This window comes from Eriocheir sinensis, unplaced genomic scaffold (genome assembly GCF_024679095.1).
Source record: "Eriocheir sinensis breed Jianghai 21 unplaced genomic scaffold, ASM2467909v1 Scaffold474, whole genome shotgun sequence".
NCBI classification, from domain to species: Eukaryota; Metazoa; Arthropoda; class Malacostraca; order Decapoda; family Varunidae; genus Eriocheir; species Eriocheir sinensis.
Genome location: NW_026111803.1, coordinates 2,155 through 28,593, shown reverse-complemented (window position 1 = coordinate 28,593; position 26,439 = coordinate 2,155). Strand labels below are relative to the sequence as shown.

At 41.8% G+C, this 26,439-nt stretch overlaps 1 protein-coding gene across 1 annotated transcript in view; it reads left to right on the top strand.

Annotated features, from left to right (window-relative positions):
- Positions 1-25,304, top strand: part of LOC126992487 (glutamate receptor ionotropic, kainate glr-3-like) — an 83,850-nt gene extending 58,546 nt beyond the window's left edge. The window contains exons 8-9 of the mRNA XM_050851244.1: positions 18,653-18,810; positions 25,215-25,304. Of these exons, the coding sequence (XP_050707201.1) occupies positions 18,653-18,810; positions 25,215-25,297 (241 nt within the window). The 3' untranslated portion in view covers positions 25,298-25,304. The remainder of the gene's footprint in view (positions 1-18,652; positions 18,811-25,214) is intronic.
- Positions 25,305-26,439: the final 1,135 nt, after the last annotated feature.

The following is a 26,439-nucleotide window of genomic DNA, read 5'->3' as shown; positions in this document are numbered from 1 at the left end:
ATACAACATAGGGAAATTCCAATGATAATAATCATGGAAGTAACAAGAAATGGGTAATGTACATACAGGTTGAGGTAAACAGGGCTAGAGTCATGGACGTGGAAGTTGAGTACTATTCCGTGAAAACAAAATAACAGCTTGAAATATTATGTACATGACACATCCTAGAAAAAATAAATTGACTAAACTGTCATTAGGATACATGGTAATGGAGCTATTTGGAATAGTAAAAAGAAAAAGGAAAAATCCTTGAAGAAGATCTGCTACACACTGAACCTTCGCATCACACCTGGACACAAAACTGTCGCAGAGAAACACTCATCCGTTGCGTGACAATTAATTGCCAGTGTCGTTACCCTCGTCACGCCTTCGAGACGGGCGGGATCTACAACAATAGATAAGGTTGTGTGAAAAGAGGTAATGTTATCCATAGAGTCTCCTAATAGTTACAATGTGATAACAAGGACAAGTCTGGAGAACCTTAGAATCATCGGCAGTCAGCACCACTAACTCCTAATACTCCGTTTTTCAGGTCTACGGTACTATAAAAGAAAATCTTGTCGCCAAGTTGTGAAATCACTGTTGTAACAAATCTCACTGAAATATATAACTCCAGCATAATTGATTAAAGTAATTCCAGCATTAATAAACATCAAATTAAAAAGACAAATTTCCACCTATCCCTCGATCGTAACGAACGTGGATGACTGACATCTGTGACGCCAAAAATAATTCCCACATGCTGGTTACAATAAAAGTTAGGGACAACATCTGCTCAAGTTTAGTTAAGTCTGTCTTTACAGAGAAAAATGTCTGTTTCAAGCAGAAGCACATGAGGTTCAAGGTTAAAAAGTACCTATGCCTATGTTAGTCTACACCCTCGGTTATTACGGCTCCATATAAACTAAGAAGACTGACTGCTTTGCATCAACTCAGCAATAAAAGAAAATAGAGGGTTAGAGTGAAAAGTATTACTCAAGCACTCCCCCCTCGCATGAAAAAGATGCAGGCAAAAGCTCAGGAACAAAACATAAATTAGTAAATGCGAGGATGCAGGTTATAGTCGTTTGGTGGAAAGATAGACAAAGCAGCGTCAGGCTGAACCTCAAGCCGGCGCTAATCTTTGGGGAGGATCACTATGCACCATTGTGTATTAAAAAGTAGATCGTAAATCTCAAATTTCCGTCCACCTATTTATCTGACTATTTTATGCATAAACTATGAGTAAAAGAACACACCAAGGATATTTTTTTTTTTATTACCGCTGGTGACATCCAAAAAGGTTTAGGTCAGAGGGTCGCGAAGGCCCCCCTCCCCGACGAACGTGTCGACGGCAAAAGAAGCTTCATAAAGGACCCAAAATTACTTTAAGTGCCATAAAAGTTGGCTGACAAAATCGTGCAGGTTGTCAGTGGGGCTGTAGTCAAGGGATACTTCACTCCTTCAAAGAGGAACTTTAAGGACAATCACGTACACTAGGAATTCAAGTAATTATCCAGCAATAGCTACAGAAATGGTTTCTCCATCTGTCCAGTTCCCTTGTTTTAAACACGAGATCAAATCAGTAGACAGCCTATAGGCGTCCACTGGCCTGTTAAAAAGTCCACTCGTTTGCACAGTGTCCACAGCAAAATTTACACCCTTTATGAGGCTGTGTTGCCCATCTTCCCCAAATGTTTCAAGAAAAAGTGACCGAAACGCATCATAATCCTTCCGTTTCCGGGTTTGACCCTCGAGCGGCTGAGAGATATTTTATCTCCCGGATCTGACACGAATGGAATGTTCATCACAATCTCAATTTGAAACAAGAAGTCCCTAGCCGAGTAAGCTGCCTCCCTTACTACCTGTGAAAGGCCTAACTGCTGTTGCTGTTAGCGGGTGAATAGGGGCAGAAGCCATTGTGGGATTAGTAAGGTAAGTAAATACCTCTTAGTTGCTCATGCAGCTTAAAAGAAGGAGGAGAAAGCACCCTTTGAAGACTGCTACCACTCTTTATATGACAGTTACCGTTATCCTTGACGTCACTTTACTCACTCCTTACAGTCCTCGGTGAGAGCTTGTAACTATGGGTCTGGTTTCTCTGCCATTAAAAGAGTTACTAGTAAAATGAGGAGTAAAATGGTAAAAGAAAAAAATTATCGCTGCAAAAATAAGTAAAGTAATAATCATTCACCTTTAAGTATGTGCTCACTCCTCCTCGATCCTTCTAAAATGCATAAAAAAAAGGAAAAATAATAATGAGTGAGGTTTAGCAAGACAAAACTTCTCCACTGTGCAATAAAATACACAAAAGAAAGGAGAAAATAAAATGAGTGAATATACATAAAAATACGCAACAATGTTATTCAGGAATAATATTAAACATCCACACGCCAGAAAAAAATCAACAGCTGAAAAAGAAAATTAGATACGGCTCCACACGCCTAAACACGTGAACATAATAATAGTAATTCACCTGAAATATTGGTACAAGTGGTGTAATTTCTGAAACCGTATCAATGTAGTGTCAGATAAAATGTGTTAAAAATACTTCGAAGACCGCAACTCGATTCCCCACTACTCAGCACGCTCGCGTCCTTCGCCTCGCCGGTGGCAGGGCAGGATCGCCGGGGTGGCAGGGTCTGCCGTCCGTCGTCTGGTAGCGGTGGTGGGATGGGTGGCGGGCAGAGTATGTACACCCACCACAGTCACCCCCAAAGGTCCGAGTTGTCGGGCGAAGAAAAGTGCGCACCTACGACAGGCTGAGTCGTAGGTACACGATGGGGTGTTTCGAACGGTAAAAAGGTAACGAGACCCCTAAGTGGAGACTATGGGCTGTGTGGAGTTGCGGGGCGGGGCGGGGCTTTACTCTCGGGTGCGGCTGCGTGCTGAGTCGACTCACCGGGGCAGGAAAAGCCGTGTGCTTTGGTCAGCACTCAGCATTTGCTTGCTGCGTCCGATACCGTTCACTGCCCCCACACACTGTCACTGAAGTTATGTTTGAGAGAGATATAACTATTCGGAGTAGTTCGTAACCACGCTGTTGACCATTTTATGTTAGTAGTTTTTAGTGTTACTTTTAACGTGGTTAATGTTATGTGTTAAGTTTAAGGCGCGAACTGTTATCTCACTCGTCACAGGGCCGGTATTACCGTGGCCTGCTTCACAAGTTGATTGTAGAAGGTGAGATAACACAATAGCCCTTCAAGTTAAGTGATGTGTGGTCGAGCGGTAGCCGTTATAAGTTCACTTTAGTTCACTTCAGTTATCTCTCTCACAGGGACATTAAAAGCGTGAAATGAGTTTTAACTATATTAACAGTTTTACACAATAGTCCATGTGAGCGAGTCGCACGAAGATAAGCAAGCCACACCCCGAGAGGAGCGGCTGAGCACCGCCCGCTTCCCGTCTTCTTCTCTCCTCGTCTTCGCGTTGTTCGCTCGTTTTATTTGCTTGTTGGTTCGTCCGGAAGGGTGTGGCTTCCGGTTGATGACTGCTGATGAAAGTCATCATTTGCCGATTCTTGCGTTAGCTCAGCATGTGTTCCCACGGCCATCAGCTCTGACGTGTTCCATAACATCCTGGCAAAGGCACTGAGCCTGTGCTTAGACACACACAGGCACACACTCACATGTGCATTATAATATATATATTACATGCCTTGTACAGGCCTACCGGCCCCTTGCAGACTCCTACGTTCTTATGTTCTTATGTTCATACACCGCAGGGGTAGTTGGGTGAGTTATTTACATAAATGGTAATGTGTTTAACAAGCTAAGGCTAGTAATTGTTTAATTTCTTGTAAATGATATAGCTGCACAGGTACAAGAAGGAATATTATCTGTGTGTGAATATCAAGTGTTGGTAACTATGTTAAATAACTTAAAATATTATCATATATGGATAAAGTCCCGCAGTGGCAAGTCGCTAATGGTCGTAGTCTACGGTGCTCGTAAGAATGCGCATTTAATACGTTGCCATTCATTTATATAAGGCATTTATATGTGTGCAACCTCGTCTGTATGGACCATTAATTATAATCAGTGTTGCAATCTGACATAGCTGCCGTTTTTGCCAAGTGGTGCATGCTAGGGCTAGGGTAGTGACAGACCTATCTGGACGAGTAATCCACGGCACCCAGCCACTCCAAACTGTTTTCTACCCTTCCTCTTCTTCCTCCTCCATTGGTCGTGTAAAACCCTGGGGACGGGTTGGTAAGCCTTTAACCTTAGTTCCCCACACATGTTTGCCGCGTGTGGCTTCCCTGAAAGGCTGGGAGACGTGATTCTTGGAGGTTAAGCAATAGCGTAGTTGCGGCAAGTAACTTTTTTTTATTGTTGTTTCTTTATTCGGACAACCTATCCTGGCTCGGAAAGGTCAATCGGCTAGTCTGCATTTCCGTGACAATGGCCAAAGCGGGAACAACTGTGTCAGACGGTGGCTGCGTATACTCTACTGTTACACCTAGGGCTGTTGGCCATATCAGCCCAACGATCAGATCCCCCTTGTAAGGATCAGTGATGGGTGGAGACGTAGTAAGGGTAATTTCTTCTTCAAAACGTGACTGGCATCCATTAATCTCACAGGTCTTGAGAAGGGGGTTACGATTGATTGATTGATTGATTAGTCTAAATTCATGGCGCCACAACTACACTGGTTATGTGGCGCCGAATAAAATTACCGCATAAAATTGTAAAATTATAAGAAGTTAAAAATCGTGAATTATTAAAAGTTGTGCATAATGAAATCTAAAGACAATATAGAAACAACCGCTATTGGCTGTACGCCTACAGTAGATGGATATTACCACTGCCCCGCCAACCACACCCACCACCTCTTGGGGACAGCCAGGCTGGTGAAAACAAGACCCATGCCTTGGGTTAACCTCCGGTTGGCTCTCCGTGTTGGTGGCTGAAACATCCTGAGCCTTTAGGAGGATCAGCGACAACCCCATCAACAGTTGAACTCAGGAGGGTGAGAGTGGACAATGTCGGGCTCTCAGAGACCATGAGACCTGACAATGGGGAGATGAGTAGTGGGCGTTATACCTACTACTGATCGGCCAGAGCGATGGTGCCCGTCTCAAAAGAGTAGCATAGCAATTTCTAGCAAACTACATTACTCTAATGTTGGGGTTACTCTAGTTGGTGAGCGTATTGGGCTGTTGAGAACCGAGCCTCACCGCTGGACGTAGTATAGCAAACACCAATTGTCTGCTTAGGGGTCCGCTTAGTGGGGTTATTATCTCGCATCAGCAGATAAAATGGAAGCCAACACCTAACTAACTAATGGGAAGTTTACTCCCGGAGGCCCGTCGCTTCACTCACTCGCCGCCTCTACTTCCGACGATCTTTCCGGAGCAAGGTCACACGCAACTAACAGATCTACCCCTAGTCCGTCCTGGCAGGATCGATCGACTTCAACCATCCATGAGTAACGTAGGTAACCCCTTGTCCCCCTTCACTCAGGGTTATCTTATACGGAAACAACCCTATGAGCAGTATACACATCCCGTATAATCATGGAACCATGGAACCGGTGGCGTTCACAGGCTAAGCTGGTAACAATTTCATAACGTAGTCGCTGGTTAGATAAGTAATTCCAAAGATACTCCATGACACTACGAAGGCTTTTGGTACCAAATGCAATGACACGCCTCTCCAGGTTATTCAGTGTCCATGTCTCACTGCCATACAGTAATAATGCGAACACAAGCTATTTAAAATTCGAATCTTTGACAGCCTGCATATATATCTACATTGCATGTACTCTTGTTGAGCGAGTTCATAACACCGTGGAGCAGGCCGATCCGTCGAGTGACTACCTGAAAGACCCACCAATGACATGCACTACACTACCGAAGTATGTGAAACTTTTGGTGACCTCGACATCATCACAGCATACATTGACAAACTGGACTGTGTCATCCAGGAAGACTTCAAACTTTTTTTTTTACGTCTCCGCCTATTGCGCCGGTAGGCTTGCTTGAGGGGCCTGGATGGTATTCGGCCCCAGCCCGTCATGGCGCAGGCAAGTGTTTATAGTGGCGCCATCTTCTCTTGGCTCATGCTGCCCCCCGGAACTCATTATTGATTCTTGGACGGTTTCCTCTAGAGTCCGAGTTGATGGGTGGTCTTCAGGACAGTATGTGGGTAGTTTTAAGCCACTCGGCCGTGACTGAAAAATCCGAGGTGATAGCATGGGGATTCGAACTCGCATCGTCTATTACGTGTTGAATATGGGCCCAGCACGCTACCACTTCAGACACCACCTTGGTTTTGGCGCAGGAGAACTCTGTTTCCTGAAGGCTAGCCGATAGATCGTCGATAGATACTGCCGGGAAGTACTCGTGATAGGTAGGAGGCCTGCATGCATGGAGACTCGCCCGGAGGGACCCCCGGACTTGGCGTCGTAGGGTGGGCGAGGCGGCGAGCCCCTCGGCGTATGCCTCCATTGATTGATTGATTGCTAGCCTCCTCAGCACTTCGGGAGCCATCTCCAGGACTTCATGCGATTCCGTGAGAAGTACAGCATCATCAGCAAAAATAAGGTCAATGACCTTCAAGTCGTTAACATATGCTCCGCAACGACTTTGATAATCAATTTTGCCTAATACCCAGACCATGCAAGCGTTGAAATTGACTGAGCAAGGACACACCCCTGTCTCTCCTGAATCAACAGGTAAGAGGTCAGAAACGCCTCCCTCACACATCACAGCACTCTTACTCACTCATCAGGTAAATAATAAACGGAGGGATTACATGGGTCTGCAGAATGACCCATAGTGTTCAATGATGGACGTAGGCAAAAGCCTTATTGAGATTGACATTTGTTGCAAGTAGCCCATGTCGAAATTCACGCCCGTGTTCCGTAAGGACACAACTTACTAGGATCCGGTCAATTGTTGGCTTCCCGAGCACGACTCCATACTTTCTCAGGTCTGTGAAACTTTTAGCAGATAAGATCGAATTTACATCAGCAGCAGATGAGCGCGTACTATCCCGGCACAGTGAACAGTGTAATAATACAGGAACTGCTTCAGTCCTGTCGGTCTTCTTTCCCTTGCAAGACTGGGCAACCAGCCCTTTATTCAAGTCAAGAGGGCTGCCACACGACAGATAACACTGTATGCAACCCATGAATCATGGCTTCACCCCCGGCTTTTAGTTTTTCTGCATGCACTGATATTACTGAGCCCAATTACCTTTTCACTCTTCAATTTCCTCACAACCTCTCTCACCTCCGCAAGAAGAGATGGAATATCGTTTATTGATGGATCAACAGCCACCATCTCCAACCTAGCTAGAGGGAGCTGTCTACTTGGAGGGTCTGCCTTGTAAAACTGCCTAATGTACTCGGCCTAAAGAGCACGGTACTCATTCGTATCTGATAGTATCTGCCCATCAGCCGCTCTGACAGTAATCGTCTGAGATATATATCAGGAGTAGAGCTTTTTCAGAGAGCTAAGAATGGATTTACCTAGGCAGAGACGCTGGAGAATATCGAGGAGAGTCGCACTGCCAGACTTGCTGGGAATCGAGACCAATACAGGGCTCTGTTGCGTATAACTAGAGCTCTCCTGAGGAGAGGCATGTCAGGAGTCTCGCTGAGAAAGTCGAGTTACATTTTAATGCGAATGATCTCCATCCTCCTTACCGAGCCCTGAATAAGCACCGCTCCAAGTCTCACTCTCTGTTGAGCACTATCCGAATAGCTGACAGCTGCCTCATATCTGAATTACATGGGCAGAGGGCTACGTAGACTGAGTACTTTGTGCAGCTGTAAGCGGCGGACCTTCCGAGTGGGCAGCTTCCAGTTGCAGGGTTGCAGGCGGCGGATGCTGATCCACCCATCGACGAAAGTCCACCATCTCTTGACGAGGTCAGAGAGGCTGTGGCAAAGTTGAGGGGCGGAAAGGAACCTGACACCTGTAACATAAGTGCGGAGCTGCTCAAAGCGGTCTTGACTGCCGTATGGCAATCTGGTACCATTCCTCCTGACTGGAAGAGGGCTGGTCGTCCTTATCTGGAAAGGGAAGCGGGACCGTCAAGACTGCTATAACTAATACGGTATTACACTGCTCAGGCAAGGTGCTTACCCACCTATTGATGTTGCGGATTCGCAGGCAGCTGCTGAAGATGCAGAGACCTGAATAGTCTGAGTTCACGTTTGGTAAGTCGACAATTAACCGTATCCTAGCGCTTCGCGAACTGGTGAAACGCCGACGTGAGACTCGACAGGGAGTGTTTGCAGCCTATGCCGGTCTCAAGAAGGCGTTTGGTTCAGTGCATCGCGAGGCACTCTGGGATCTCCTGTGACTCCGAGGGATTCCTGCAAGGACTATTGGTTTGCTACTGGCTTGTACTCTGGGACAGAATGCTGTGAATTGTAGGGTGTGGGACTTGTCCAGTTTCTTTCCCGTGAATTCGTGAGTGAGGCAGGGTTGTGTCCTTGTCCTATCGCTTTTCAACACTTGTATGGACGGACAGAGTTGTGGACCAGAGTCATTGTGGAGCATCTATTGGCAACACCAGGGTCACTGTCCTTGTTTTTGCCGATGATGCTGTAATCATTGCGGAGTGGAGGTTTTGATAATGGCTCTCTAGGCACTGAACGAGGAAGCGAGGCCCTTGGGACTTCAGTTCTCCTTGGTCAGGACCAAGATGCAGGTGTTTGAAGGCTTGCTAGATGAAACGGTAGTCTGGCCATACTTGTTGACATCTTGGAAAATTTAACCGTAGTTCCACAACTGTGGGTCTCGCCAGGAACTCTTTCGGCGGATTGGCCTGGGTCACGGTGTTATGGACTCGCTCAGTATATGGCGTTTTCGATACCTATGTAGAAGAACAAAAATCCGGATCTTCAAGTTCCTTGTCCTTCCTGTTTTACACTACCGCTGTTAGACATGGACACTAAGTAGGGATTTGGAGAGGCGGATTGATGCCTTTGGTAATAATAGGCTATGCATAATCATAAGATTTCGCTGGAAAGACTGTGTCAAACCGGCGACTACTCCGTGAGACTGATTTGACATATATTACCTGAATAGTCCGTCAACGCCAACTTCGGCTATACGGGCATATGGCAAGCTACACAGAAGCCGACCCTGCTCATCGGGTTTTCTCTGTAAGAGACCATCCTGAGCGGAGGAGGCCATGGGGATGCCCACAGAGACTTGGAGACTTGCCCGGAGGAACCCCAGACTTGGCGTCGTAGGGTGGGTGAGGCAACGCACCCCTTGGTGTATGCCTCCCCTAATTGATTGATTTTTTAGAGCATGAAAGGCAGGTCTAAGGTCGCTTGATTTTAGACAAGCATCGACTTCCTCAGCGATACCTCTAACATAGCTCTCGTTATCGTTCTTTAGAAGGGTTATAGTCCTTCGTGAGAGAGTCCTGTATCGCCCAGAGTCCCTAGCTAGCCTAGCAGCACCCCTCTCCTCTCTATTATCTAACGTGTCCTGCGAGGCTATTCCACTCCTAGCCCTTAGACGCTTACTAATAAACTATTTTGCAGTTTTAAGAGGTTCACTTAAAGGTATTCCACAACTCTTCACTATCCTCTAGATTTCGGTGCACTTCAAACCAATTTGAGACTACCGCTGTATACTCCTGACCACTCGCCAGGTCCCTCAGTTTCTCAGGATGGAACCTCAGAGTGTTGCATCTTGTTTTCCAAAAAAAGTATGGTCAGTCGTAAAAAGATTAATCACTCTGGAAAACCCTACAGCTGTACCAACTCCAGGGGTGCGGTTCGCTTCTCTGGAACCAAGAAGCAGCAGCCATCAGCCTTTTGGACTGTGTAAAGGTCAGGAAGAAAGAAGTGTTTGTGTGTCTGGTGCCAGAGCCTTGAGACACACACATATAAATCGTGTCCATCTCTCTCTAGCAGTAGATGCACTTTAAGGTTAAATAATGAGCGTGTCACGGAGGTAGGTCGACTATAAAGTCGAGCTTGGCGCAGAACAACTCTCTCTCCTTAAGTTCACACATCTCTGTAGGATCGTAAACTGCTATGATAAATATGAAGCCCCATGTGTGTTTCAACCTCACCAGCGTCATACGCTCATGAACTGAATTAACCCCAACAACATAGGACTGCAGTTGGCTAGAAATTGCCATAGCTACTCCTCTGAGACATGCACCATCGCGCTGGCTTGTCAAGTAGTATGTATAACCCTAACTACTGATCTTTCTGTTATCAGGTTTATTCGTCTCTGAGAGCCCACTCTGTCCAGCTCCTGAGTTCAGCTAATTGATTGAGTAGTTGCTATTGATCAGAAGGGCTCAGGATATTATATGCATGCGTACGGAGAGCCTACCAGAGGTTAACCCCGAGCGTGGCTGTTCCACCTTGGCGATCCCCTGGAAAAGGAGTATTGTGAGATTGGTGGGGCAAGTGCTCCCCTCCGTCCCTAGAGCTATCAAAGTGCTGGATGCAATATGCTTTTATTGACGAATTCGCTGTCCTACGCCCCCATCAATCACGGAGGCCTTGCCAACCTGTCCTCAGGGTTTGGCACATTCAATGGAGAGAAACATGGAAACATGGAAACATGGAAATGCAGGCAACAGAAAGCCTATTGGCTCATTACGAGGTCGCCCGCTTGGGTGATTTAGTCTGCTCGACCGCCACTTGGGGCTTGGTGAGCAGATGAAAGCACCTCGATATTGAGGAGCAGATGGAAGCCCCTCGTTATTCAGTTTACTCCCGACGCAGCGAAATGACGGTCGATTCTATATTGGAAGGAGTTGATGGTATTCGCATTTACTACTTCTGAGGGAAGATTGTTCCAGTGGCGGATGACTCGGTTTGAAAATAAACTCCTTCCAATGTCTGTGTTACATCGACTCGACTGAATGGGTAAACCGTTATTTCTAGTTCTTGAGTTGGTTTGCAGTTCAAAGAATTTGGAGTAATCGACGTTATTGAACTTTTTTAGATACTTGAAGACTTGAATCATATCCCCTCGTAGGCGTCTTTTCTCCAATGTAAAGAGATTGAGTCGCTTGAGTCGTTCCTCGTACGGTTGAGCCCTGAAGGTTGGAATCATCTTTGTGGCGCGTCGCTGAATCCTTTCCAGTAGAGCAATGTCCTTTCTGTAATTGGGAGACCAGAACTGCACTGCATACTCGAGGTGCGGTCTTACCATGGAATTATACAAGGATAGCATCACGTCTGGTGTATTACACTCGAAGTTCCTCGCTATGAACCCGAGCATAATGTTGGCCTTGTTGTATGCTTTTTTACAGTGATTCGCGTGTTTCAGGTCACTGCTGATAGTGACTCCAAGATCCTTTTCCTCCTGCATCGCTTGCAGAGGTCTCCCATTCATGATGTATGTATGGTTACTATTTTGGGACCCAATGTGCATGACTTTGCATTTGTCAACATTAAAAGATATTTGCCATTTTTCCGACCATTCGATAATGTGATTGAGGTCTTTCTGAATGATTTCGCAGTCGGTCTTTGTGAGGGCATCTCCACCCACCTTGGTGTCATCTGCAAATTTCGATATTGTGGATTTCAGTCCTGATTCTAGGTCATTGATATATATGATAAAGAGGATGGGTTCCAGCACTGACCCCTGAGGCACTCCACTAGTGACTGGTAGCCAATCGAAAGGCTGTCCGTTGAGTAGTACTCGTTGTTTTCTGTCGGTGAGCCAATCTCTTATCCACGCGATCAGATTGGTTCCGATGCCCGCCGAGTGCAGTTTCTTAAGGAGTCGCTCGTGCGGTACCTTGTCGAAGGCTTTCTGAAAGTCCAGGTATATAACATCACTGGGAATGTGGGCATCCCAGTTCTTATATATACCTTGGAAGAAGTCTAATAAATTCGTTAGGCAGGAGCGCTTGTTTCTGAAACCATGCTGGGTGTCGGAGATTATATTATTGTTTTCTAGAAACTTAACAAGTTTATCTCTAATAATCTTTTCGAGTATTTAACCTGCCACTGATGTCAAACTTATGGGCCTGTAGTTCAATGCAACGCTTTTGTCTCCTTTTTTGAAAATCGGTGTTACGTTCGCCATCTTCCAGTCTTCTGGGACCTTGTTTAGTTGAACTGACCGGTTGAATATGTTAGTGAGTGGTTGAAGTATTTGTTGTTTAAGCTCTTTTAATAACCGCGGGGACAAACTGTCAGGTCCCGTTGATTTGTTCGTGTCGAGTTTGTCCAAGTACTTTTTTACTTCTTGGTCGCATATTGAGTCAATTTCCAGAGGCGTGATCTCACTCGGCGGGTCAGGACCCTCGGGAATGGTTTCGATGTCCTCGACTGTGAATACGGATGCGAAGTTACTATTGAGGATTCTGGCCATCTGTTTATTGTCCTGAGTTACAGATCCAGTCTCGTCTGTCAGGGGACCAATATTGGATTTTACTTTCTTTTTCGATCTTATGTACGTGAAGAATTTCTTGGAGTTAGTTTTGATTTCGCGCGCTATTTGCTTCTCATAGTTGCGTTTGCTACTCCGAATAAGGCTGCGACAAGCTCTGAGGCTGTTGTGGTACTGTGTGCTGGCTTCGGCCGTAGCATTCTCTTTCATCAAATTATAATTCCTTTTTTTTAGGTTCACTGCCCCTTTTATTTATCTGGTCATCCACGGTGGATCTATGGCCCCATTTACTCGCCTGGATTTCGTAGGCACTGTAGCCTTCTCTACTTGCAACAGTTTATCTTTGAAGACGTTCCACGCGTTGTCGATTGTATTGTCGGTGATGCCAAGTTGGTCCCAGGTCGTAGGGGGAAGCAGCGCACGGGCTAAGTTGAAATTTCCTTTTTTGTAATCTGGTATCACTGACGGATTATCTACGAGTTTGTGACATATATTGATATTAAAACGGATTAAGTGGTGATCGCACCCATTAAGTTTCTCACCAACTGTACAGTCGCGAATGAGGTCGGGGTCGCTTACTAATACCAGATCCAGCAGATTGTTTTCTCTTGTTGGTTTAGTTACAACTTGAGTGAGGAACGAATCCTCCACCATTTCTATAAGCCTGTTACCCTCTTGATCTCCAGTAATCAGTCCCCAGTCAATGTTAGGGCAATTAAAGTCCCCAATCATAATTGCTTCCTTGCTTTGTGTAACAGAGTGAATCTCTTCGTAGAGGGCAGTGTCATCGGCTGCCTGTTATTTCGGAGGCCTGTATACGGTTGCAAGTGTTAGTTTCTTGTTATTTGCGGTTATTTCCACGTAGACAGAATCGTATTTCTCTGCGTCCTGTTTGTCTATTTCAGAAAGCGGGGAAGAAAGCATACAGCTTGGGGGAGGGTATTGAGTGCGCTGCGCTACCTATCCAGATTGGCCTACCCCTACAAAAACATATTTTCCTCATTTTATTTTCTATGAATATACAGTGGCCCTTGTAGATGAGCACTTATTAAGATAAATTAATTTTTTAGGTGAATATTTGTTTTTAGATAAAGTCCCGGATTTTCTATGCCCTCTCTAGCCTCAACTCTCAGAAGGCTTATGGACCTGATGGACAGCCTCCTATTTTCCTAAAAAACTGTGCTTCTGTACTGACGACCTGCCTGGTCAAACTCTTTCTCCTCTGCCTATCAACTTCTACCTTTCCTTCCTGCTGGAAGTACGCCTTCATACAGCCTGTGCCTAAGAAGGGTGACCGTTCCAATTCCTCAAAATACCGCCCCATAGCTTTAATTTCCTGCCTATCTAAAGCTTTTGAATGAATCCTTAACCGGAAGATTAAAAAGCATCTTTCTACTTCTGATCTGCTATCTGATCACCAGTATGGGTTCCGCAAGGGGCGTTCTAGTGGCGATATTTTTGCTCTCATAAATGACTCTTGGTCATTCTCTCTTAGCCGTTTCGGTGAAACTTTCTCAGTTGCGCTAGGCATATCGAAAGCTTTCGATAGAGTCTGGCACATATCTTTGCTTTTTAAACTGCCCTCTTACGGTTTCTATCCTTCTCTCTGATCCTTTATCTCCAGTTTCCTTTCCGGCCGTTCTGTCTCTGCCATGGTAGACGGTCACTGTTCTCCCCTTAAACTTATCAACAGTAGTGTTCCACAGGGCTCTGTCCTATCACCCACTCTCTTCCTGTTATTCATCAATGATGTTCTTTCCATAACAAACTCTCCTATCCACTCATACGCTCATGACTCCACTCTGCATTATTCAACTTCTTTCAACAGAAGACCCTCTCAACAGGAATTAGAAGACTCCAGACTGGAGGCTGCAGAACGCTTAACCTCAGACCTTACTATCATTTCCTATTGGGGTAAAAGAAACCATGTGTCTTTCAATGCCTCAAAAACCCAATTTTTCCACCTATCAACTCGACACAATCTTCCAATCACCTATCCCCTATTCTTCAACAACACCCAGCTGTCACCTTCTTCAACACTAAACATTCTCGGTCTATCCTTAACCCAAAATCTGAACTGGAAACTTCTTATCTCTTCTCTTGCTAAATCAGCTTCCTCGAGGTTGGGCGCTCTGTATCGTCTCCGCCAGTTCTTCTCCCCCGCACGTTTGCTATCCAAAAACAGGGGCCTTGTCCGCCCTCGTATGGAGTATGCATCTCACGTGTGGGGGCCTCCACTCACACAGCTCACTTGGACAGAGTGGAGTCTAAGGCTCTTCGTCTCATCAGCTCTCTTCATCTTAATGATTGTCTTCTACCCCTTAAATTCCGCCGCCATGTTGCCTTTTTTCCTATCTTCTATCGATATTTTCACGCTGATTGCTCTTCTGAACTTGCTAACTGCATGCCTCCCCCGCTGCCGCGGCCCCGCATCACTCGACTTTCTACTCTAGTTCATCCCTATACTGTCCAAACCCCTTATGCAAAAGTTAACCAGTATCTTCACTCTTTCATCCCTTACACTGGTAAAGTCTGGAACAGCCCTCCTTCGTCTGCCTTTCCTCCTGCCTATGACTTCACCTCTTTCAAGAAGAGTGTATCTAGACACCTCTCCACCCGAAACTGACCTATCTTTTGGCTTTTTCTACGCTTTGTTGTTGCCCTTGAGCCGTCTCCTTTGTTGTAAAAAAAAAGATCAGCCCCACACACAGTTGCCCCAGATGATGTAGTAATTTCACAGCTTGTTGGCAGGTTACACACTTGAATCATGTCTTCCAAGGTCATCTTGAGAGGCATTGGACACAGCGTATAACATTGATAACACTACCAGCACTATCTGATAAGAAAAAAACCCGATGCCCACTATACACTTTATCACTAACTCCGGCTTTCCCACAGCCAAACGAACAACAACGAGCAGGACGCGACAGTCTGCTCTTCTAGCACGTCAGGAGGGAATTTGAAGTTACTAGGTACGCCGTTGTTGTGAGAATGTGAGAACCATACAGAACTATGATTCCACTAGCGTCAAGTAGTTCCGTGAATCCGGGGCTACTTTTCTTGGGTTAAGGAGAAAAAAAGATGTTTTATGCCAATCGGTGACTGAGTTGATAGGGTGACGGCGCCGCGTCCAGGACGACGCGGATTTACGCCCCGCCCGGTGCTGTTTTGTTTCAGTCACCGCCGAGTGGCTTAAGACCCACATACTGTCCAGAAGACCACCTATCAACCCGGACTCTAGATTCTAGGATCAAAGATGAGCTCCGAGAGGCAGCATGAACCAATGCAAGATGGCATCACTATAAACCCTAGCCTGCGCCACAACGGTCTGGGGTCGACCATCAGGCTGTACTACGGAAGCCAACCGGCGCCACAGGCAAAAATGCAAAAACAAAAAAAAATGTTTTACATATAGTCGACCAGCGCCAACGACATGACGCAATCACTGTCTTGGGCTACGAGTTGTGCTTTGGTCTCCACTGGTCTGACACCGGAAACGTAAGCACTTTACTCCTTCGGACCTCCCTAAGTCCAGAAGGATGAGGATTGATGGCCCCTGGTTTCAGAGACACGAGCCTCGCCCCTTGGCTTGGTATAGCAAAGATGTGGTGTGGCAAAGATCGATCACATTATCGTTAATTCTCGTTGGGTATACTTCAAAACTGTAGTTTCCGGAGTGCTGAGTTCTTTGGGACCCATTACCGACTTGTTGGTGCAACATGAGGATATGCATCGAGTCTAGGAAATTCAAAAGATGCAGTACTCCGGGTTCCATCTTCAGAAACTGAGGAACTAGGTGTGTGTTTTGGAGTATGCGGTGGCAGTCTCAAATTGGTTTGAGATGCTTGATGCTTGGAGGTTTTGTGGGATACCTTTAAACGCTAAACTTTAAGCGGCTGAGGAGTGTATTGAAGAGCGTCCAAAGTCTAGGAGTGAAGTTTCCTTGAGGGTGACACTGGATGATATAGAGTCGAGGTCCCAGGCTGCTTAACGACTGGGACTGATTCTAGACCCTGTCACGAAGAACTGGAACCCTTTTGAGAAGGGATAAGAAGTCTGTCAGACTCGCTGAGGATGTAGAAGGTTGTTTCAATGTAAACGACCCCAGACCTGCCTTCCAGTACAATATATATATATATATATATATATATATATATATATATATATATATATATATATATATATATATATATATATATATATATATATATATATATATTGGTTTGAAAGTAGGATGATAGTTTTTAAGGAAAAGAATTGTGCCAGACTCTCAAAAACTTTCGCGATGTCAAAGGTAACAGCAAAATTTTCACCGAAACGGCTAAGAGGAGATAACGATGAGTCAGCTAGAAAAAAAATCACCAGTTAAACGTCCCTTGCATGACCCGTACTTGTATCAGGGAGGTCAGAAGTTGATAGGCGAATGAAAATTTACCTGTCAAGGGTTGTTTTAGAAGCTGTAGGAAAACAAGAAAGACAGTTTGTAGGATGATAGTTTGGATTAGATCGGTCACCCTTCTTACGCAGAGGTTGCATGTGGCTGTAAGATAGACACAGACGAGAATTTGACCAGGTTGTGTGTCAGCACGGAGATACATTTTTTTTTAAAGAACGACAGGAGGCCATTAGGTCTTCAAACCTTCTGAGGAGGCATGTCAGAGAGGGCATACAAACATCAGTATTAAGAATTTCAAGAAGAGGCATAATGCAGTCAGAGGAAGGATGAGTAGCAGGAATATGCCCTAAATCCTCCAGCCTTAAATTGTCAGAGAATTTTTGAGCGAAGAGTTCAGTTTTACATACATATATGATAGCTGGGTGGACACCAGGACTAAGCAGAAGTAGGGAAAATCTAGAAGTAAAACTGTTAGATATAGTTTTGGCTAGACAGCAGAAGTATCTGGAAGAATTAGAAAAAGCAAGGAAGTCGCATTTTATATTAGTGAAGGATTTCTTTAGGAAGTCGAAGAAAAGAGATGGCACGATTGTGAACCGTTTTTAAGTGTTATTTTTAAGGTGGTGTATGTGAAGTGATTAATTTAAGGCGCGAGCTGTTATCTCACTCGTCACAGGGCCGGCGTTACCGTTGTCCTCCTTCACAAGTTGATTGTAGTAGGTGAGATAACACAATAGCCTTTATAGTTAAGTGTGGTAGATGCACGATTCCGGGCAGAACTGTAAAGATCATTATTATCAGGGGTGCAGAGGCTTGGGTAACGTTTGTGAGCAGCCCCTCTAGCTTTGACAGCACGAGAAGAATCCTGATTGAACTTCTGAAAGCTTTTTAGTATAAGGTGTAGAGAAAGTCCATGGAATGTGTGTGTGTGTGTGTGTGTGTGTGTGTGTGTGTGTGTGTGTGTGTGTGTGTGTGTGTGTGTGTGTTACTGGTGCTACTACTACTACTAATAATAATAATAATAATAATAATAATAATAATAATAATAATAATAATGATAATAATAATGATAATAATAATGATAATAATAATAATAATAATAATAATAATAATAATAATAATAATAATAATTATAATATACTAATAATAATAAATGGTTTATTCATTCCTTAGCAGCCTTTAGGCTGTAAATTTACAAAAAAATTGTAAATCTACAACATGCAAAAATGGAGGAATACAGCACAACGGGTAGTAATGAGGTGCGGAAGGGTGGGGGGAGGGTGTATTGCGTCGAGGTGATAGGTGGGCCTAAGTCCCTAATGGTGGTGTGATATTTTTTTTTTTTTTTTTTTGTGTGTGTGTGTGTTGGTTGGTCGTATGACGTGGAGGCGTTAATCACCTTCATGACAGCTGTATGAGATAACTATAAATGAACACTGCTAGGAAGAAAAAGACCGTACGCCTGCGAGTTCGCCTGGGCAGGTGCCCTGCTTACCGCAAAACAAGATCATTATCGCGGGTGATGTTTTAGGGTTAATGAGTACAACAGGGACGAGGAGGGGAAGGGAATGGAGAGAATGGAGGAGAGGCGTGGATAAGAACATTGAATTTACAAGAATATACCCAGCCCCTTATGTCCACAACTGTACACCGACTTGATTGATGCCTAGAAAACATATCTTTGATTGACCTGCTATCAATAACCGGGGGGCCTCTTTTGATATTATAATTCAATAAACTTGACATCGGACCCATTTTCTTTTCATTAGATCCTTGTTCTACTAGTTCATGGCCAGTGCTATAAGGGGGGCGTCTTGTATACTCAATTATGTATATGATATGGCAAGATAACAAGCTTAATGGTCGATATTATTTGTCAGACCTAATAAACTAAATACTTTCACACCAAACTATTATGTCTATTCTTCTTTTCACAGAATACGACGACTTGGAGAATCTGGCCTCATAAATTATTGGATGCGCCTCCAGCTTTTAAATGCCACCTATTGTTTGGTTCAACCGGGTACAGAACCTTCAGAACAACGGCCCCTTCAACTCCAGGATTTTTACGGAATTTTTTTCTTGCTTATAGCTGGTACAACTGTATTACCTCATAAGACACAGATTAACAATTTATTATAATATTTAGGATATTTAGATTTAAATATATCTAACAAAACTATGGTATAAAATTCATACACCATTTCATTAAACACACACACACACACACACACACACACACACACACACACACACACACATAAATAGCGAAAGCTCTAAAACATCTAAACCCTAAATATTCCAAGCTATTGGGATAGCCGGTGGATTTTGTCTCAGAGATTATGTAACCTCATTCCTTATGGCTTACGGCAGAAAAGCTGTTAATTCGCCGAACAAAACACTTTGGAAAGATGCTGAAGTCCAGGCTTAGGTCACACCCATGACCTGGTATTTCATGGAAATCTTGCCACACGTCGTGCTCCCACGACACATGAGGATCGGAGAGCGTACCACCTCTCTAAGGAAAACCGCCGGGAACCTATATATTCCGCTAGTGAGGTCATCTAAAACCTAATTTTGTTTTGGGGGCGACCGGAGCGCTTTAGAACCGGTCTCTTACCTTACACCAGGCACCTTGAATATACTGAAACTCGGAAGATCACTGACTGCCTCACTTACTGCACGATTTTTTTTTTAGACAAAGTGGATATAAACGCGTTCTAGGACTTACACTTCCGAGATCGGTAGAGAGGGGTACACCCACTACTCGTTCGGGATGTTCAGTACTACAGGTCTTAAGGGAAAAAGGTATAGGCATCACTAGACATACGTAAGTTTCGGTGAGACATAACGGAGGGAACGGGATGCTGCATCCCAATCAAGGACCGACCAGTGTCCTCACTCTCCATTAGAGAAACTGTATTAACACAGTGAAAAACATCCCAAATGAACACCACTTAGTGCCAGGATTCGAACCCGGGCCTTCTGACTAGAAGGCAGGGCAGCATACCGACCAGACCACCGATGGGCTAAAAGGCTACCGCGCCAGAGGCCACTTCTGCGGCCATTAACTGACGCCCCAGCCCCGCACTGTGGACATGAAGGTGAAGGTAACCCCGCCCACACCCGTGACTGACGGGTGTGGGCGGGGTTACCTTCACCTCCGTTTCGCTCTTGTCTTAACTAACACCAGAGTTGTTGAACATGTTCTATAATGACAAATTATCTCACTTTTCATCATAGTGGATACAAGCGATGTACATCACGTCTTTAGAATTTTTCAAAATTTATTGTGTAATATAAAACCCACTTAGGAGTTCCCATCTGGGAAGGGGAACCGAAATGACCCATTTCGAGCTACGACCCTAAGAGGTGTCTTGATAGCTCTTATAACTTTCTCTTCACTAATTAACGTCCGCATCATTTGTGTCCTTCCAACCAACTTCTTGACTCACTCTCCCATTACTGAAATATTCATTTGCAGAAACTTAAACTTTTAACGCCAGCTTAGACTTTGATCCTTCTTCACTGACCAGTCTGGTCAACAAACCTTCAATTTTGCTTTCCATAGTAAAATTTAACACCTGCTTCAGCATCCTTTACGTATGCCGGATCTCTTTGAAAACACTTCTACGCTCTCAAACTATTTGTAACTGCCCCTTTAAGCTCCTCCGATCTCAGTCTTAATACCGTATCTTCTCTTATCGCTAATGGACGGCCTCTGAACCCAAAGGTGAAACGGTCGTTTTGACATTATGCTTCAGCAAAATGGTGCGACCTGGGGTTGGAAGGTTCTTATCTTCCGTGAAACGGTCACTGATTCCTGGTCACAAACTTCTTTATTTGTGACCAGCGCATTCCGGAGGTGATTGTACATGGGATGGAGGTATATATAGTCCTCCTACTTGTTCTCGTGATCAAAAGGCTCCGTTCAAACGCACTTGTTCAAGATAAAGTGACAGGTCATAAAAGCATAATGGGCTTTCGAACTAACCTTTAACAAGAGCTGTATATTATTTACTACCCGGAATCCTGCCAAATCAAATTTTCAGAGTCCCCAACTGAGTGGGGGGACTACACATGCCCCGAGATCAGACTCTGCTTTTAGCTATATACTTGAGAGGTGTTTTGGTCCTGGTGTCCTTAGTCCAGGTAACAATTTAACTTATTCATATTTCCCAACTCTTTTTAGTCCTGATGGTAACACCACTGTCACATCTGACTATAAGGCTGAACTCTTCGCTCAAGCTTTCTCTAAAAATTCCACTCTGGATGATTCAGGGTATATTCCTCCTACTCATTCCCCCTCTGACTTCTTTGCTTGTCATTAAAATTCTTGAGAATGTTTTCTATGCCCTTTCTGGCCTCAGTCCTCAGAAGAATTATATTATTGAACTAATAAACTGTGCTTCCGTGATGATACCTCGTCTGGTCAAACTATTTCGTCTCTGACTTTTAACCTTTCCTATTTAACTTTTCTCCCCACTGAGAGTACGCCTACATACAGCCCGATCCAAAGACATTTGACAGCTCTAATCATGCAAACTTCCGTCATTAAACCTGTTACTGTCTTGTTTTTCCCTAGCTGTAAAATAATCCTTAACCAGGAAAGTTATAAAAGTGACGGTGGCCGATGGTTGGCGTGCACACTGGCAATATTCAACCGTCGCCGAGTAGCGGAAGATAAGATTAGATTAACTTTAGCGACTTCGGTAAAGAGGAGCACCGGGAGGCATATTCCCGAAGTCTCGTTTTGTTCGGCATAGGGAGAAATTAGGACCAATAAGCGCGCGCGGCGAGAACGGGGGTGCTGGGGGGACTGGCCTGGTCACAAGTGATGGGTAACTATGTCATTAAACGCGTGACTTATATTTTACTCTTATCCTTACTGTTTTTAGATTTAATACTATACAGACTATTTCTAATATGCAGAATTAGAAATGGAGAAAGGCTCTCTCTCTTCTTTGTTCATTGTCTTCAAAGCAGGAGAAAGACCTAATAGCCTCACTTTTCCTCCTCCTCCTCCTCCTCCTCCTCCTGCTCTTCCTTTTCATACTCCTCTTCCTCCTCCAAATCCTTCTCTGTCTGTGTGTGTGTGTGTGTGTGTGTGTGTGTGTGTGTGTGTGTGTGTGTGTGTGTGTGTGTGTGTGTGTGTGTGTGTGAGAATTATATATATATATATATATATATATATATATATATATATATATATATATATATATATATATATATATATATATATATATATATGTATATATATATATATATATATATATATATATACATATATAGATAGATAGATAGACAGATAGAGGGATAGATTAATAGATATATAGATAGATGGATAGATAGATAGATAGATATAGATAGACAGATGAATAGATAGATACACACACACACACACACACACACACACACACATATATATATATATATATATATATATATATATATATATATATATATATATATATATATATATATATATATATCAGTGAACTCTATCCTATGGAACGGACACTTGCCCCAGCCTTGTCATTAAGCAGCGAATTTTGGCAAACAACCGCTTTGGTGCGAATCACCATTACTCCCTTATTTCTGGGGCTACAGAAAAGATTTTTACATCAATCGACGGCAAAATGAAAGGGCTATATTATGTTAATTAGCGACCGGGCTCAAAAACCGACTCGAAAGGGTCACAAATCGAATAAATTCGCAAAAAATCGACTCTGAAAAAAAACTATTTTTGAGTTCCCAACCTTAAAACCCACTCATATTTTGAGAATGTCAAAATAACGTGTTTAACACATGATTTAGCCCTGCCAATGTGCTTTCCACTATGGTGCATAACAGCTACCTACTCCCAGTAGTCTAGACCGTTTTTGTCTAGTGTGGCCTTGCTATTGCCTTTAAAAGGCTGTAATGTGTGGCATGTAGCCCCTCTTGGCAATGTAGTGTGAGTAAATCGAAGAATTTTTTGATATCTCGATTCCAAATTCGTCGTCGAGCCGTCCCAAATAGCATGTTTTTCGGCCCTTTTGGCGCGATTTGGACAAGTCCTAGTTTTTTGCTTATAACATTTTTATTTATTTAAGGCCTTCCAATTATTTTTTTCTGATTATTAATCTGTATTAAAAGAGCTTTCATTTGCCCCAAAGCACACCTTCTTAGCTTCAGTAATTTTCGCTCGAGCTCGACCAGAAATCGCGACGAACATTCGCCGAGTCTGACTCATTTAACGCGCCGCGACGAAAAACCTTCCTGACGCCACAAAAAAATTAATATATCTGCATAAAAATTCATATATGAACACTTCAATATGTTCACTAACTTGTCTTAAAACAATTTTAAGATATCTAAATATAACAGTTACTATTGTTTTATAATCATTTCACTATATAAATCAACCTATATTAAGGGCCTTATTATACATGTTATTTCTTATTTTTTTAGTATTCAACCATATTTCTTCTCATTTATGAATAATATATTTAATTTGCTTTATTTTGATACTATATATATATATATATATATATATATATATATATATATATATATATATATATATATATATATATATATATATATATATATATATATATATATATATTTATATATATATATATATATATATATATATATATATATATATATATATATATATATATATATATATATATATATATATATATATATATATATATATATATATATATATATATATATATATATATATATATATATATATATGTTTGGTACCAAAAGAAAGCAAATTAAATGTATTGATCATAAATGAGAAGAGATATGGATGAATACTAAAAAAATATCATGTATAAAAAAGGCCCTTAATATAAGTAGATTTATATAGTGAAATGATTATAAAAAAATAGTAACTTTTTTATTCATATATGTTAAAATGGTTTTAATACAAGTTAGTCAACATATTGAAGTGTTCATATATGAATGTTAATGCAGATATATTAATTTTTGTGGCGTGGAAGATTTTTCGTCGCGGCGCGTTAAATGAGTCGGACTCGGCGAATGTTCGTCGCGATACATGATGCTCTACATATTAATAATCAGGAAAAAAATGGTGAGTATTATATAAATAAAACAGTTTTAATAAAAAAACTAGGACGCGTCCAAATCAGACTATTTTGTGACGGCTCGAAGACGAACTTAGAATCAAGCTATCAAAAATTCATTCGAATTGGTCAGACTACATTGCCAAGATGGGCGACATGTAAAATTAGTCTTCTAGACGCAATACCAAGGCCACACTAGACAAAAACGGCAAAGTGTCTGGAGTTCATCAATCAAAACCGTTCTCGATAGGATTTACGTTTCGAGTTCTAGCGAGGAAACTACTAGAAGTAGAGAAATGTTATGCACCATATTGGAAAGCACATTGGCAGGACTAAATCATTTGTTAAATAGTTTTTTTTTTAATTCTCAAAATATGAGTGGGTTTCATGGTTGGGAACTCAAAAACTGTTTTTTTCAGAGTCGTTTTTTGATAATTTATTTATTTTATTAATTTATTTATTAATTTATTTAATATAGCCCTTTTATTTTGCCGTAGAGTGAAACCAAAAACCTTTCTGTAGACCCAGAAATAAGGGAGTTATGGCGATTCGCACAATAGCGGTTGAATTTCCAAAATTCGCGGCTTACTGAAAAGGGCTCTGCAAAATAAAAAGAGTAAGCCATCCATTACTTGATCTCTCTCTCTCTCTCTCTCTCTCTCTCTCTCTCTCTCTCTCTCTCTCTCTCTCTCTCTCTCTCTCTCTCTCTCTCTCTCTCTCTCTCTCTCTCTCTCTCTCTCTCTCTACATATATCATAAATATATATATATATATATATATATATATATATATATATATATATATATATATATATATATATATATTGATCTATCTATCTATCTATCTATCTATTTATATCTATCTATCCATCTCTCTCTCTCTCTCTCTCTCTCTCTCTCTCTCTCTCTCTCTCTCTCTCTCTCTCTACATATATCTCTACAAACACACACACACACACACACACACACACACACACACACACACACAGTGTGGGGGAGGGAAAGGTGGATTGAGGGTGAATCTCTGTGACAGGGTTTTAGGGAGAATCTGTGTGTGTGTGTGTGTGTGTGTGTGTGTGTGTGTGTGTGTGTGTGTGTATATATATATATATATATATATATATATATATATATATATATATATATATATATATATATATATATATATATATATATATATATATATATATATATATATATATATATATATATATATATATATATATATATATATATATATATATATATATATATATATATATATATATATATATATATATATATATATATATATATATATATATATATATATATATATATATATATATATATATATATATATATATATATATATATATATATATATATAAATATATTATATTATATTATATTATATCATATGGTTTTTTTTTCAGGAGAATGCCTATCACTGACAGTATTCCTGTGTGAACTTGGGCAAGGAAAAGAAAAACTTTGTGACGAACGTAAAATAAATTAAACTTGCATCATATATATATATATATATATATATATATATATATATATATATATATATATATATATATATATATATATATATATATATATATATAAAATGTAAATTATAACATTATTTGAATAAATGTACAAGCAAGGTGTAATGGTTTTAACAATCCCCTGTGTTGATGCTGTGCCTGCTCAGGGTGCCGGTGTAGCGGGACAGGATGTAGCAGCAGGACAAAGTGTAGATTACCTAATCACGGAGCTAGAATTGAAAGTATCGAACTGCAATCTGGCAACATACAAACTCGACCTGTTTTTTTTTTTATTTTGGCTTATTTTATTCTGTCATTTTTCCTTTCTTTTGGTATATGTAAGAATCTGATGAAAGAATAGTAAATAAGTGCTATTGCAACATGCAGTGCATTGCAATGCAACGTGCTGCAATGAGCTTCCGCGGCGCCTCTGGCTTGCAATCGATGTTTTCACCTAGTTTTTATTTTAGGTATTTTTTTCCTATTCTGCCATGAAACTCTAAGGTTCTCTCGCACCACTAGCTAAGAAAATGGATTTTTTGAACACTTACTAATATTTTCTCGTATTTATCCGTAAAAAAACAATATATGTCCTATTTTCTTCATAAAACCAACAAAAAACTCTTATGTATGTCCATCAGATGTCTTTTGCATTAAATTTTATTAATTTTACACAGTGGAACACTGGTTTTTACTTTGAAATATGGCGAAATATAATAAAATTCGAGTACCTGCATTTGTGACCCGGTACAAAAACCTGACCTTGGATAAACGAAGAAGCCTGTGTACACAACCAATGAAAGTAAGTAAAGAAAACCATGTATGCTTTGTCTTCATATCTTGATGTATATATCCTGTGAATTTCAAGTCCCTAGCTGGAATAGGTAAAATACACCACATGCTTCAACTGCATCCCGTCATTTCTCAAAACCATGTTTTTTGCACTTTAAAAAATATCTCCTACTTTGCTCTTATTATTATACACATATTTCCTACTGCAGCTTATGAATGTATGAGTAAGGAATAGGGTCTGCTATCGAAACTATTGTTTGAATTTGATTTTGAGTTTTGAAAATTATTTGTCATTTTTTTTCATCGAACTTTAAGAAATATTTGTTACTATTGT